This window comes from Camellia sinensis, chromosome 1, assembly GCF_055761805.1.
Source record: "Camellia sinensis isolate YWXY chromosome 1, ASM5576180v1, whole genome shotgun sequence".
Taxonomy (NCBI): domain Eukaryota; kingdom Viridiplantae; phylum Streptophyta; class Magnoliopsida; order Ericales; family Theaceae; genus Camellia; species Camellia sinensis.
The window spans coordinates 216,812,073-216,828,100 of NC_138961.1; the positions used below are offsets into that span (position 1 = coordinate 216,812,073).

Here is a 16,028-nt window from a genome sequence, read left to right on the forward strand (position 1 = left end):
ACTCCAGTCAACTCGATATAATAACAAGTCAAATTCAAATATATTTTGAAGCTTGTTAATTTTGTAAGATCCACTTGGTAAGTTTATATGTACTAAAAAAACTCAAACTAAAGTTCGGTTCGATTAAACTTCATAGTGTTAAACGAGCTTAGAAAACTTAATGAGCTTGAAAACTAAACAATACAAACTTAATCACACTTTGAAACTTATATTAGGTTTTCAAATAAAAATTGAGCATCTTAGCTTGTTTGTAGTTCTAGTTTTGGCCAACAGACAAATTGTAGTTCTAAAAAATAGAACAAATAAAAACCAAAAAGGATAATAAAAAATTGAAGTATGCATTGATAGGCTTCAAGTAGTTCCAAAATCCAATGAATTGTGAGCTTTATATTAGATTAGAGACTAAAAAATTACTAAGTGGGCTCGTAAACTTGACCTTTGAACAGAATTTTTTTGGATCATCTTTATAAGTAATTCATTTTTGGTGTCAATAATTAGAGAAATACAGTGACATTATACTGACCGATGATACCGACACAACACCCCTCTATATGCATACACATTATTATAATTATTATCATTATCATCATTATTATTATTACACTACCTCAAGTGCTAATAAGTTCACCGGGAAGCTTCATTAGTTCAATTTCTCTTGTTTTGTTATTTATTTATTATTTATTGTGATATGAACAACTTGCTACAGCTGTAGTGGTGTAAGTCTTATTTTAATGCTTTTTTATTGCGGATTTTAGTGGCCTTTTATTATTATTTTCTTGTGTTTTTTAGCTTCTTGAATTGTTAATTAATGGAATCTTATTCAAAAAAGTTACAACAAATCTCCATCACAATGACTTGTACAAATTTCATGTGATTGAACTAAAATATTACATTAATTCAATTCAAAACAAAATCGATTAAACTTCATTAAGTACTAAACGAGCTTAGAAAACTTAATGAGCTTGAAAACTAAATAATATAAACTTACATTTTGAAACTTACTTTTGGTTTTCAAAAAAAAATTGAGCATCTTAGCTTGTTTGTAGTTCTAGTTTTGGCCAGCGGTCAAATTGTTGTTCTAATAACTAGAACAAATAAAAATTGAAGTATGCATTAAGTTGTTCCAAAATCCGATGAACTGTGAGCTGTACATTAGATTAGAGACTAAAAAATTACTAAGTGGGCTCGTAATCTTGACCTTTGAAAATATATTTTTTAGATCATCTTTATAAGTAATTTATTTTTCATGTCAATAATTAGAGAAATATAGTGACATCATAACTGATGATATCTACACATAGGGCTGTAAATGAACAGAGCTGTTCGTGAATAGGCTCGAGCTCGGCTCAGTAAGAGCTTGTTCAAACTCGGTTCGGTAATTTTTTTTTACGTTCAAGCTTGAGCTCGAACTCGTTAAATTTTTAATAAGTAAGCCTAAACATTCTAAAGTTCGGCTCGTTTAATATTTATTATTTATATATTAAATAATATAAAAATATGTATAAAAAATAAGAGAAATATGATATTTATATATTTAAAAAATATAAATGTAAATAATAGTTAACTATAGATAGTATATTTATATAATAGTGGTAGTAAATATTATTATTTTAGTAAAATATGAATTTTTTTTTTTAAGTATGTTTATATATATTGCATATATAATTGTATAATCAATGTTTTAATTGTAACTTTAGTTTCACATACAAGTATGAATTTATAAATTTTTTGGCTCGTTAAGGCTTGTGAACAGGCTCGAGCTCAAGTCGAGCCTAACCCAACTCGGCTCGAGCTCGGTTCGTTAAATTTTTATTTAGATCGAACTCGAGTTCGTTAAAATTTTAATAAACAAATCTAAACATACTAAAACTTAGCTCGGCTCGTTTGCAGCCCTATCAACACAGCACTTTCTATTTGCACACACATTATTATTATTATTATTATTATTATTGTTATTTTTATTACTTTTAAGTGCTAATCAGTTCAGTGGAGAAGTTTCATCGGTTCACTTTCTCTTCTTTTGTTATTCGGTAGTACTACATATATTAATTAGTATACTAATATTAGTTATGATATTATCATTGATCCCACTAATTATATAAATTTTAAATTATGTCACACCATCAATTGATACACTAATTAATATATTAATTAATGTATATAACATTATTTTTTGTTATTTATTTATTATTTATTGTGATATGAACAACTTGCTACACCTGTAGACTGTAGTGGTGTGATTATTACGTAAGTCTTATTTTAATGCTTTTTTATTGTGGATTTTAGTGGCCTTTTATTATTATTCTTTTCTTGTGTTTTTTAGCGTCTTGAATTTTGAATTAATGGAATCTTATTCAAAAAAGTTATAACAAAACTCCATTACAATGATTCGTACAAATTTCATGTGATTGAACTAAAATATTACATTAATTCAATTCAAAACAGAACACTAACCAAAATTACACACAATTGCCACAAAAAAATAAATAAATAAATAAATAAAAATTAGTAGACTATCCTCTAACTTTTCTTTTGTACTAAGCAGATTTTTGGATAAATTATAAATACATTCCTACAATTTGATTAAAATACAAATCATCTTATGTGGTTCTGAAAATTACATTCCACCCCTTAAAGTTTCTAATTTTATAACAAAGCGTCCATTTTGTTAATAAATTATCAAATTAATTAACAATTTTTAATAATATTATAAATATATTTTAATTGATAATTTAAGTAATTTTATTATCATATAAGAAAGCAATAATGAATTTTATTTTTTTAGTTATTATGTTAAATAAAAAATTTTGACAAAGGAGTATTTATAATTTTTCAAATCACATGAGACAATCTGTATTTTAAACAAATTTCAGAGGATGTATTTGTAACTTATCCTAGATTTTTTTAATTTCTCAAAAAATTTTGGAAAAAATTCTCTACAAATAAGTTTTCAAAAGTAGTCAAACCAAACAAATTTTTTCAAATTTTTTTTCCAAAACTTGTTTGGTTTACAAGTTTTTCAAACAAATCTCTCACTTATACACATCAAATCAATCACTTTTTCCAAAACTTTCCCTCAAAATAATTTTTCAAAACATCTTTTGAAAAAAAACTAAACCAAATAAATTTTCGTACTTTTTATCTCAAAACATGTTTCTCAAATACAAACTAAACAAGCCCATGAAACTCACAAATTATGCATAAATCATAGATATGAGAGTTAAGTTTACTCATATTATGTTATGAATAATGCTACATATAAAGAAAAAAAAAATTTATATGAAAGTGTATAGAAACATCAATGTGACACATAAAATGTATTTGGGCTAACACATTGATTTTTTTTCCCGCATTTCTATGCGTACGCAATTTTATTATTATGTTATTTTAATGTCTTCCTTTCAAATGTCAAAATTTTATTACACAAAATTCATAAATAGAATAGTATTTTTGTTATATTTTCCATAAAAAACTAGAACACTCAAAATTGTCGCTTAGAATTTCAAGAATACCATTACTATCACGACCTCATTCCGCCTTTAGTAGAATGGTGTCGTGATGGCCAATAATTCGAGATTACCAAAGGCCAACTTATAAAGATTCATACACAATCAGAGTATACATATAGGGCTTACATGTGCGGAGGCAATAAATTTAAATCTAAGTAGTTCATAAGAGCTATGCATAGATCAAATGAAATGACATACATCTTAACATAATTTTACAACTTGGATACAAATAAAATAAAGTACATATTACATCTTGATCAAAAGGCTTCTCAAGCCGATATATACAAAAGAAGTGAATTAAAACTAAGAAACATAATCTTTAAGATGATACAAAACATGAATCAAAACATCTTGCACATAACATCTTAGGCGTCACCGCCTTCTTGCTCGCCACCTACATATATATAAAGGGGAGGGCGAGCTTGGATACTCAGTGAATGATATAATTAATAAAGGTTTGAATGAATGATATCCAAGATCTTTATCAAAATAATACATATCATAGCTTGTAACAAAACATGGGATGAATCGAGTTCATCAATCAAATCTTTCAAATCTTCTTGAGATGTTTAATAGCATCTACATAATACATGGGGGATGTCATTCCGAACAAAATAAGAGAATAATCGACCCGAAATCAATTAGATAAATTCACCTGCACAAGGCCGTCGGTGGGGCCATCCGTACAAGACCGTCAATGGCAGAGATCTCTCAAACATGGTGCTACATGGGCTTATAGTCCCCTAGCATGAAAGGAATTTCCAAGAATGTCATCAAAACAAGATAATATTTGATACAAAACTAGGGATAATCATTCATATTTGAACAAATACTTTTCCAAAACAAAGCAAAGCTTTATCAAAACTTTATAACATACCTTTATTAAAAATACCACTCATATACCTCTTGGGGTGTAGGGATTAAGAAAGGATCCAAGACCTACAAATACATAATAAAGTCTATTGAATGCATTTCAAGAAGACAAGAAGAGATGCTCAAAGATGGATATGAAATTTATTCTTAATAACAAACTTTACATGAATGAAAATGATTCCGGCATTTCTTTCCAAAACCAAGTCAAGACAAAGCAAAACATGCTGGGAGTTAAATCATTGTTTTTCTTCTAGGGAAAACATGCTGGGTGTAAAAACACTGTTTTTCATCTAGGAAAAACATATTGGGCACTAACCAGGTCTTGGAATAGATGCACAGAAATGATCTAGGAAAAAATGACCTAGTTGGGTGAACTCAGGAGGTCTTGGCTGAGGTCCCACACCTCTTGGCCGAGGTGTGGTTACCTAGGTTTCGGCGTGCAGCTGCCTGCCGAGGTGTTACAAGGTGTCGGCAAGGGTGTACCATGGTCGGCCTAGGTGTGCAGTGGTTAGCCTAAGTGTGCATGCAAGATAGACTAAGGTGCAAGTGATTATGCAAGGTAAGCCAAGGTGAGATATGATGCTTGGCCTAGGTGTGAGATCTAGGCAAGAGTGGTCTCGGTGACCACACCTAGGGAAAGGTGAAGTCTGAAAATCTAGGTTTCCTCCTTGAAGGACATGAAGAACATGAAGGACAAGAACATGAAGAACATGAATGCTAAAATCATAACTTCTTTATTCAAAACCTGAGATTTCATGAGATGAGTTTGAAAACATGGACCTGGGTACCCATACTTGAAGATCTTATGAAAACAAACACAAAAACATAGATCTTGATACAAGCTTTCGAATCAAAACATGATTTTTCTTCAAGAACACATGAATATCACTTTCTCTTTCTAAAACAAACTTTAAATCAATGCATGGCTCATGAATCATGCTAGATCATGCAATGTGATCGGATGAACATAAAGAATAACAAGAGTAGATCAAGAATCTAACTTCAAAACATGAATCTAACAGTTCAAGGTGTGAAGATCAAGCTTGGAATCTAGCTCTCTCCCTCTAAGAACTTCTTCCTCTTTCCTAGAGTTTCTCTCTCTTCAAAGGCAAAGATATGACAAATGATATGTTTTCTCTCTCTGTTGGCTGACTTAACCCTCTGTTGGGACACATGGCACCATCGGATTGGGTTTCCTCAAAAAGGTGACTGAATGACAAGACAAGAGCATGACAAAAGGCGTACAACAAGCAAGGTGACATGGGTACTCCGGCAAGTAATGATCTCGGATTATAACATAGGCTTCGGCAAGTAAGGTCTCAATGATCTCGGCTAGGAAGGATAACACTTGACCTACCTATGCCACACCTCAACCTAGATGTGCCACACCTCAGTCTAGGTCATACCAGTCCAGAAACAAGATCACTAGGTGCAAGGATCAAAGATCTAGGACGCCTAGATGATAACATCTCGGTCTAGATGATACACATCTCCACCAATATGTCAGGGTGAAGGTGGAGGTCAACCAAAGTGGTTCCAAGATGGCCCTAGGTGTTGACATGACCTAGGCTTAACATGACCTAGGCTTGAGACAGCAAGGAAGGAACAAAGCAAGCATACAACACTTAGACAAATCACATAAGTACAAAACAAGAAAGGGACCTTTACCTAGGCAAAACAAGTTTAAGTCTACAAATGCAAGCTTAACAAAACAAAATCATGCAAATGCACATGAACATGACTAAAACAAGAATGTGAGTAATTACAATTACTACATTCTAATTGTTTTTATAAATGAAAATTATGTTTACAAATCATTTTTTCTAAAGTAATTATATACATAATTTTTCTATAAAATATAATGTGACTCAATGTAAACTTTTATTTCCTCATTTTTATATTTCTCTCCGGTTAATTGTTTAGAACAATATATAAATCTTTCACATCAAAACAAAAAATTTATAAAACTGACTTTTATATACAAAGAGTCAAATTATTACAATCTTTTTTTTTTTTTTTTTTTTGTGACCATAAAGTTTCCAAACTGACATGCGTGTCATATTATGTAATGAATAAAATATGATAGAAGGAAAATGAATAAAATATTACATAAAATATGATAGAAGGAAAATGAATAAAATATGATAAAAAGATGATAAATGAAGTATATCATTATTTTATTTTTTTAAAAAAAATATTATACGTATAAACTTCATTTATGAACATTTCTTACAACCATAGGATAATAAAGAACTGATATTTGAAATGCACATATTAAAATTAAATAAAAAGCAGTCTAATTGTCACATCAATTTATAAATTAATTTTAAAAATAAAAAAACATAAGCCAAATTACATGAAATTTGTATAATTTGTCTCTTATGTAATAATAAAAAAAAATTGGTATATTCATTATTCTCAAAGTAATTAAGAAATTAACGTTTAATTTGAAATAATTTATTATCTTTTAAATTAAATATTTGAATTGATTTTAATAAATAAATTAAATTAACACAATGTAAAAAAAAATAAAAAATGTGAAAAAATTATAAAATTAATGATTCTTTTCTTTAATAATTTTCAAAGAATTATACGATTGATTGGTGATCTGTCAAACGTTGGCGCAAGGCATTCCAAAAATTTGACTTATATTAGCCGATAGAAACCTCTCAATCAAGTGCGGTGCCACTCACACTGTCCACAATCAACGCCTCTCCCTCTCTCTTTTCTCCTCTTTTTCTTTTTCTTTTCTTCTCTCTCTCTCTCTCTCCCCGTCTCTTTCTTCGGATTTTAATGCTAAAATGTTGCTTCCCATTTTCGGCCATTCACAATCTGAATTCGAAGCCATAAAGAAACCCAAAACTCTGGAACTCAAACCCACATTAAACTCTGCCCTATCCAACATTTCCCTACGCCACCGCACATTCTTCTTCCTCGTCATCCTCTTCCAAGTCTTCCTCGTTCTCTACATCACCGGAGCTCCTCATGTTTATCTCTCTACCCATCAATTCTCGCCGGTCTTTCACGCCGGCGATTGCGAGTCCCGTAAAATCTACGTATACGACCTCCCGCCAATGTTTAATTCAGATCTCAAGAACAATTGCAATAGCTTAGATCCGTGGCATTCGAAATGTGACGCGAATTTGAATGATGGGTTGGGTCCGCAAGCCACCCAGCTCGCCGGAATCGTACCGGAGAGTATTCTTCCGGCGTGGTATTGGACCGACCATTATTGGGGAGAGGTTGTGTTTCATAATCGGATGCTGAACTATAAATGTCGGACTCTGGAGCCTGAATCAGCTACGGCGTTCTATATTCCTTTCTACGTGGGACTCGCGGTGGGGAACTATCTGTGGGGGAATCATACGGCGAAAGATAGGGATAGGCATAGTGAGTTGATGTTGAAGTGGGTCCAGGAACAAAAATGGTGGAAGAGATCAAACGGGTCTGATCACATCATCATGCTAGGGAGGTTGACTTGGGATTTCCGGCGTTGGATCGACCCCAAATCGAACGGTGATTGGGGGTCCAGCTTACTCCACATGCCGGCAATGAAGAATGTAATTCATCTCTCCGTCGAGAAAAGCATTTGGGACCACCTAGAAGTCGCTGTACCTTACCCCACCATATTCCACCCCCGGTCCGACTCCGACGTCATCGAATGGCAAAGCTTCGTCCGGACCCGAACCCGGTCCAGCCTCTTCTCATTCGTCGGCGGCGCTCGCCAATCCATCAAGCACGATTTCCGAGGCCTTTTACAGACCCAGTGCCGCCGCGCCTCCCCCGTTTGTCGCCACGTGGACTGCGCTCGGGAAAACTGTCTCGACGGCACGACGGCGATCATGGAAGCGTTCCTCGACTCCGACTTCTGTCTCCAGCCGAGAGGCGATGGCTACACTCGGAGGTCGGTTTTCGACTGCATGATGGCCGGTTCGATCCCGGTTTTTTTCTGGCGGCGGACCGCTTATATACAGTACGAATGGTTCGTCCCTCCCGAGCCGGAGAACTATTCGGTGTTCATACCTCGGAAAGATGTGAGGAACGGAACGTCGATAAGAGGTGTGCTTGAGAAGTATAGCAGAGAGGAGGTGAAGAGGATGAGAGAGAAAGTGATAGAATATATACCCAACTTCGTGTACGCAAAGCCGAGTCAGGGGTTGGAGAAAACGAGAGATGCTTTCGATATCGCCATTGATGGGGTGTTGAGCAAGTTCAAGGATCACATCAACAGAGGGAGGCTTGGGAATGGGAAAGAAAGACAAACCATGTAAACAATTCTTGCCAATAAAGAAACACACTCTTTTTTTTTTTTATAACTTTATTTGTCGTAGATTAATTTATGTGTTGTATATACTTTTCCATTCTCTAATTTATGTGTTGTATTTTATTAATTGAATATTTTCACTTTTGACTAGGGTTACTGATAAAACTTTGAATAAAAAAAGCATTCTTTTCTTATTGGCATCGACTTTGGTCGAGTTTAAGGTAGGACTGGACCGTGTTGTTAGATTTGTGGGGGTTCATCATGAGTTCCGTTTTGATAATCTGAACCATTCAATGTGTAGAACTTATCGAGTACTATATGTCTGTAAAAAATCATGTTGATCGGATATCAATAGTTATGTGAACAAAACAGTTTTTTTATCAATCGTTAATTGTTTCACCGTTCATTTTTTTGTACAAAACTGATTTAATCACATAGCTATTGATATCCGATCAACGTGATTTTTTACAGGCATATAGTACTCGACGAGTTCTACACATTGAACGGTTCGGATTATCAAAACGGACCCAAAAAATGAATTCCATAAACTGAACTAAACGAGTTTAATTTTGATCTCAACTTGAAACAAGCTGGATCCTTTCTTATTTGTGTTTACTGATGGTTATTCTTGTTGAAACATTTTTTATTATTATTCTATATGCCAATTAGTGTGAAGAGATTGTGCTCGAATCTTGATTATGGCACATGAGAAGTGCATGCTGGTGGAATGAAACTGTCAAAATCATGAAAATAAAAATTCAAAAATTTTGGGTTCGTTTGGTTTGTATTTCTAAAAAATTTTTGAGAAATTTTCTCTATAAATAAGTTTTTAAAAGTAATCAAACCAAATAAGTTTTCCCAAAAAAATTTCTCAAAACTTGTAAACCAAACAAGTTTTCCAAACAAATCTCTCTCTCACACACATCAAATCAATCACTTTTTCCAAAACTCTCTCTCAAAATAATTTTTCAAAACATCTTTTGAAAAAAACTAAACCAAACAACTTTTCGTACTTTTTATCTCTAAAACACATCTCTCAAACACAAACCAAACATACCCTAGTTTCATGGAATTAATACACGGATGGAGCATTGACTTCAAAACGTGTTGACCTGTATTTGGTTTAACACCAAAATCAACTTCCAAACGAACGTGCTAATAGGAGTTATGCAAAGAGAATTGTTTGGAGAAGTATTTTTTTTATTATTATGAACTCCATTGCAATAGTGATACAAAAGATTACAAGGAGTTAGTGAGATATTTTTAAATTGAAAGCATTTATCTTTACAATCAAATAATGGTTGAGATTCACTTCTAAAATATAATGAATAATGAGAGAAATTTTTTTTAATGGGTTTGATGATTGAGATTCACGTGTCAATAGGTTCGATGACATATTTGATGAAAGAACAAAAAAAAAAACGTGGCGAGATCAAGTGTCATTGTGCAAATAAATCTCATTACGCGAATACCTTTGATTTTAATTTTTTTTTGGTTTTTTTGGTTTTGAATGTTTTAGATTGACTTTTTTTTAAACTAAAATAAAATAATGAACGTTTTGATTTAAAATAAAAGACTTGAAAATAGACTAAATTGTACAATTTCCATGTTGTGGGCCTATTTCAAGCTCACTTTCAAAATCTAAACCATTCATTATGCAAAGTCTTTCATAAAGATTAACAACTTAAAAAATAAAATTAATCGGATATCAATATCTATATAATTGGATCACAACAAAAAATAGATGAAAATAATGGTTTTAAAAATAAACTATCTATATTTTTTGAATGGTTTTGTAATCTGATCATATCAATATCAATATTTGGTCAACTTGATTTTTGCATTAATAATCTTTTTCACGAACCATACATGATAAATAGTTCAGATTATTGAAATAGGTCAGCAAAATGCAACTTATACAATACAATTTGTACGGGGAGCAGATATCCCGGCAAGCCCGTACTCCTTTCTTCCGAGCTCCGCTACTGTCCGATCACCTACGAGCAAATAACGGTGAGCTACCCGGCGGTGTGTGGCCGGAGACCCCTCCGACGATCAAGTTAGAACACATACACAGGGGATAGATAGAGAGAAGGGTGAGTGTTGAGTGTTTTGTGTCTGTCTCACCAAATTTTTTCCATCCTCTCGCATGGGGGCGCAAATTCGCTTATATACCTTCTGCGCCCCAAATCTACTCCCATTCGTATCTCGACACGTGGTGCTGCTATCCCATCTGTCAGCACAAATCTTGCTGGGCACCACCTAACCCAACTGCCCTCCCATTCTCCTGGGAGCTCGGCAGTCGGTCAGTACCATCTCGGCCATCGTCTGCCATGCTGCGCTTCTTGCCCAAGTATTCCAACAGCTAAGCTCAGATGGGGACCGGACTCGGCGGCATCTCGGCATAGCCGAGCTTGGGACAACTCACGCTTGTCCGCGATCAACCAACTTGCCGAGCAAACAGGTACCCCGGCGTCACAACCACGGATCCGCACAGCTCGGCCCCACACCCGTTCGGCCCAAATCTACACGGCGCAACTCAGTCTGACCCAAATCTGTCCGGCCCCTACCACGGCCCAATCCAGATCATAAATCTCCCTCTCACAATTCATTTTTATAAACAAGAGCAAACTCTTGCCTAAATTGAAAATATCACAATAAGCTACATCATTCTATATAAATATTGTGTATAAAAATTTTATTGTATATCATTAATCTCAAAATATAGTTAGTTAGTACACACTAATTATTTCTACAAAATATTTTATACAAGTAGGAATATAGAAAAAAGAAGAAAAAAGAAAAAAAAAAAGAAAAAAAAAAAAGGTATACAATGCTACTTGTTAGACTCAGTAATTTGTATAAGAGATGATTGACTAATGATTATCGATTAAAAAAATAAATAAAATCAGATCAACATCAAAGCTAAAAAAATGTACAATAATTCTAATATCACATAATTTCTAGCTTACTATATATTGATCATCTATAAAATAAAATAAAATAAAAAATTAAAAATCTTAAATGTTATATTGATATAATAATCATACTCGCATAATTTCAATCTTATTTTTATGTATGAAGTACACACATTATTAGATCAACATCAAAGCTTTAGAACTTGATTGTGAAGTCCAACTATAAATAAGAGAAAATCTAGTTCCAGATTGTGAAGTCCAACTATAAATAGAAGAAAATCTAGTTCCGTTAAAAATAGTCAATTCAAATGATGAAGAAGAAGTCCAATTTAATGGAGATGCATACTGTGGGGATATATTTTCTAAATACCAACACGTGGCATGGTGACGCCGATGTGTCAGTCGAGGTGCCACGTGTCGTAGTAGTTAGGCCGAGGTGATCTCGGAGTTGCCGAGGTTATCTCCGAAGATATCGGAATCCGAGATAAGCGGATAAGGGACAAGAGTCCTAAAATGGAGAGGGAACTCAACTTGGATATGGACAAGAGTCCTAGATTGGGAGAAGACTTCAGTTTGGGTAAAGATAAGACTCTTAGAGAGTTTATCCTAATCCCACTAGGAGTCCCAGATTAGCAGTAATCCTAAGTCCATTAGGGCCAGGCTCCTATTGGGACTAGGATTGTATTGGCTATAAAAGAGAGGCACCCCCATGGGTCTAAGGTATGCTTTTGATACTCAAGCTTGTGAGTTTAGTACTTGATTTATCTTTGAGAGATATACTGACTTGATCGTCGGAGTGCCCCCGGGTGGTCGAAACCACCGCGGGATTCTTATATTTCTGTTGTAGGTCAATCAGGTGCCATCTATTCTGCCGGTGCTCTCCAGCTGATTACTAGGCAGGCAGTGTGGTCAGAAAATTACCCACACAATTTGGCGCCGTCTGTGGAAACGAAGGAAGAATAGATGGCCAGTAACGGACAGCAGGAAAAAATTGGGGATGACGCTCCCGCCGGGAGTGGAAGACCAATTGACCTTGACATTGAAGGAGACAACCACAATACAGAAGCCCGTGACCAGGGTCACAGAGAGAAAGACGTCATCCAGGAGGGCGACACGTCAAAAAGGACAGACCAAGGAAAGTACTACAATGAAGATAACCTCCAGGTATGGAGGGACAGGTGCCTACGGAGGGATGAGGAAGTGAAAGAATTGGCGAACAAGTTGGCAGACCTTCAGTCAGTCGTTAACTTCATGATGCAGAATAATGTTATGCAGCCACCATACCCACTGCAAGATACGCCGATGCCAGCAACCAACACCCAGAAGGGCGGAAGAAAAACAATCCCCGAGGTCCCTCAGCATACCAGGAGCGGAAGGCATTCTCACCGGCCTTCCAGGGAAGTCGGACGAGAAGAGCCGAGGCAAGAAGAGTCCCGAAGGACGCACCACATGAAGAATCCGGAGCCCAAAGAACATCGGCATGTTCAGGGGCAAGCACTCTGCTTTGACACAACCCATGGAGAAAGATCCAAACGGGTCCACCACGAGGCCGAAAGCAGTGTACCAAAAAGACTAAAGTCCAAAGACAGCCGAGCTCCAGGGAGGAGCAAAGAAGACCTGAGGGACTACCTCAAAAGGAGGCAGCAGAATGTTGAAGCCGAGGTAAACTCCTCAGTAAAGCCGAAGACAGCCTTCTCGGTGGAACTGGACAAATTCGAACCGCCAAAGAGATTCAGTATGCCGAGGTTTCAAATTTATGATGGTAAGTCAGATCCAAACTTTCATGTTGGACTGTACCTGAATTCAATGGCGTTATATAGCGGGAACGAGCCGTTGCTCTGCAAAGTATTCCCCTCATCCTTTGGGGAAATTGCATCTGATTGGTTCCATAAATTACCAAAGGGAAGCGTAAAGACATGGGAAGGCCTGGCCGAGATGTTTGTGGCCAGGTTCGTGACCAAAAAGCTGCAACCCCTGAGGGTTGATGCTTTGATGGCTCTAAGAATCACCAAGGAAGAAGGCCTTAGGGCCTATGCGAAGAGGTATTACGAGGTGTTCAACCGAATACCCGAATGCAACCAAGAGGTAGCGGTCGTATCTTTCAAGAACGGCCTGAAAGATGACTGCCCACTACGGAAGTCTTTGGCAAAAACATTGCCAAAAAGCATGGAAGAACTCATTGCAAGAATTGAGAAGTACGCCAGAGCCGAAGAAGATACATCGGGAAACGAAGAGGTAAAACAAGAAAAGGGAAACGGCTCGCCGAAGCGAAGCCGAAGCAACAATGGGCCGACCAAACAAGAAACAGAGTTGAGAAATAAACAGGCGGTAACGACGGTATTCCGAATCCCAATCCATAAAGTCCTAGATCAAATTCGAAACCAACCTTATTTCAGGGCTCCGGCAAGAGCACCAGGGGAATTCATGGGAAGGAACGTTGGTAGACGATGTGCCTACCACAATGAAGAAGGGCACCCAACTCAAGGTTGCAGAGCCTTGAAAGCACACTTGGAGGACCTGGTGAGACAAGGCCTTCTGAGGGACCTGGTCGATGAAGCCAGGACAAGGGAAGAACAGGCAAGGTTGCCTCAAGCACCAGCAGCGCTGCCTCCCCCAGCACAACTACCACAAGCAGGAGGACCAAGGGTGGTTAATGTGATCCACTCAAGGGTCAACGAAAACGAAGTCAGAGGGGAGACCCAGAGGGTAAGACATTTACAGCATATTTACCAAGTCGGGGAGAAGAGACATCGGCCAGAAGAATGCCAAGGGCCGATGATAGCCTTTACTGAAGCCGACCTGGAATTGGTCCAACATCCGCATAATGACGCCTTGGTAGTATCCCTCCAGGTTGGGGAGTGCCAAGTTAAACGCATCCTAATAGATCAAGGCAGCTCTTGTGACATCATGTATGTCAGATGTTACAAGGAGCTGGGCCTTCACCCTGATGACTTAGAACAATCCAGCGGCCCGATGGTCGGCTTTAATGGAACGCCGACATGGCCACTGGGTGCAACAAGCTTGGAAGTACAAGCCGGCACTAAGAAGATCAAGACGGAATTTCTTGTAATTGACACGCCCTCACCATACAACATCATCTTGGGAAGGCCGTGGTTCCATGCAATGGGGGCAGTTCCCTCAACGTTGCATCAACTACTACGGTTCCCAACAGAGCATGGGATTGAAGAAGTCAGAGGAGATCAACTGCAAGCAAAAAATTGCTCCATGACAGCAATGAAGTCCACCTGTAGTATACGGGAGCCAAGGAAAGCAGAAGTTGAAGATGAGGACATAGAGGTCCTAGAAGACGTCGGGAAAGAACCAGCCGAAAAGAGCGAAGAGGCACTAAAAAAAGTTTTCGTCCAAGAGGGCGACGAAGAGCGCTTCTTTCTTCTCGGCTCAGGCTTAGCTAGAGAAGAAGAAAGAGAACTGGAGGATTTTTTGAGGGCAAACATAGAGGTGTTCGCCTGGACACCTTACGAAATGCCTGGCATTGACCCCGAGGTCACTTGCCACAGACTGAATGTCGATAGGTCGGCAAAACCTGTGATTCAACGAGCCAGAAGACCGACGTTGATGCACGTCGAAGCAGTAGAAGAAGAGATAGACAGACTCCTCGAGGCCAGGGCCATCCGAGAAGTTCAGTACCCAACATGGCTGTCCAACGCAGTAGTAGTAAAAAAGAAGAATGGCAAATGGAGGGTTTGTGAAGACTTTACCAGCCTCAACAAAGCCTGCCGCAAAGACAGCTTTCCTCTGCCCAAGATCGACCAACTGGTAGATGCTACCTCAGGACATGAAAGGATGAGTTTTCTAGATGCATACAGAGGGTACCACCAGATTGCCATGTACCCTCCAGACGAGGAGAAGACCGCGTTCATCACCCCTAAAGGCCTGTACTGTTACAAGGTAATGCCTTTTGGGTTGAAAAACGCAGGACCAACCTATCAGAGGTTAGTAACAAAGATGTTTAAACACCTGATTGGCAAAACAGTAGAAGTCTACATCGACGACATGGTCGTAAAGACCAAGGAATCAAAGGGTCATCTTACCGACCTAAAAGAGGTCTTTAACATACTCAAAAGATATCGGCTCCGACTCAACGGCTCGAAGTACGCCTTTGGAGTTGGATCAGGTAAATTTTTGGGGTATCTGGTAACAAGAAGGGGCATTGAGGCCAGCCCAGACCAAATCAAGGCCATCCTGGAATTACAGAGCCCGACATCGGCAAAGCAAGTTCAAATGCTTACTGGAAGGGCCGCAGCCCTAAACAGATTCATCAGCAGAAGCTCAGATAAGTGCAGAGCCTTCTTCAAACTGGTGAAAAAAGCCACAGAAGAGTGTGAAGCCGCCTTAACCGACCTAAAAAAGTACTTGACCACAACTCCGGTTCTTTCCAACCCAGTACCAGGGGAGGAACTGTTTGTGTACTTAGCAGTCTCAGAACACGCAATCAGTGCAGTG

The 16,028-nt window shown here is 37.3% G+C and overlaps 1 protein-coding gene across 1 annotated transcript; it reads left to right on the forward strand.

The window, feature by feature from the left end:
• Positions 1–5,553: 5,553 nt before the first annotated feature.
• LOC114314780 (xyloglucan galactosyltransferase XLT2) lies at positions 5,554–8,840 on the forward strand. Its single transcript, XM_028261267.2, has one exon. The coding sequence runs from the start codon at positions 7,184–7,186 to the stop codon at positions 8,651–8,653; it is 1,470 nt and encodes a 489-aa protein (XP_028117068.1). The 5' UTR covers positions 5,554–7,183; the 3' UTR covers positions 8,654–8,840.
• Positions 8,841–16,028: the final 7,188 nt, after the last annotated feature.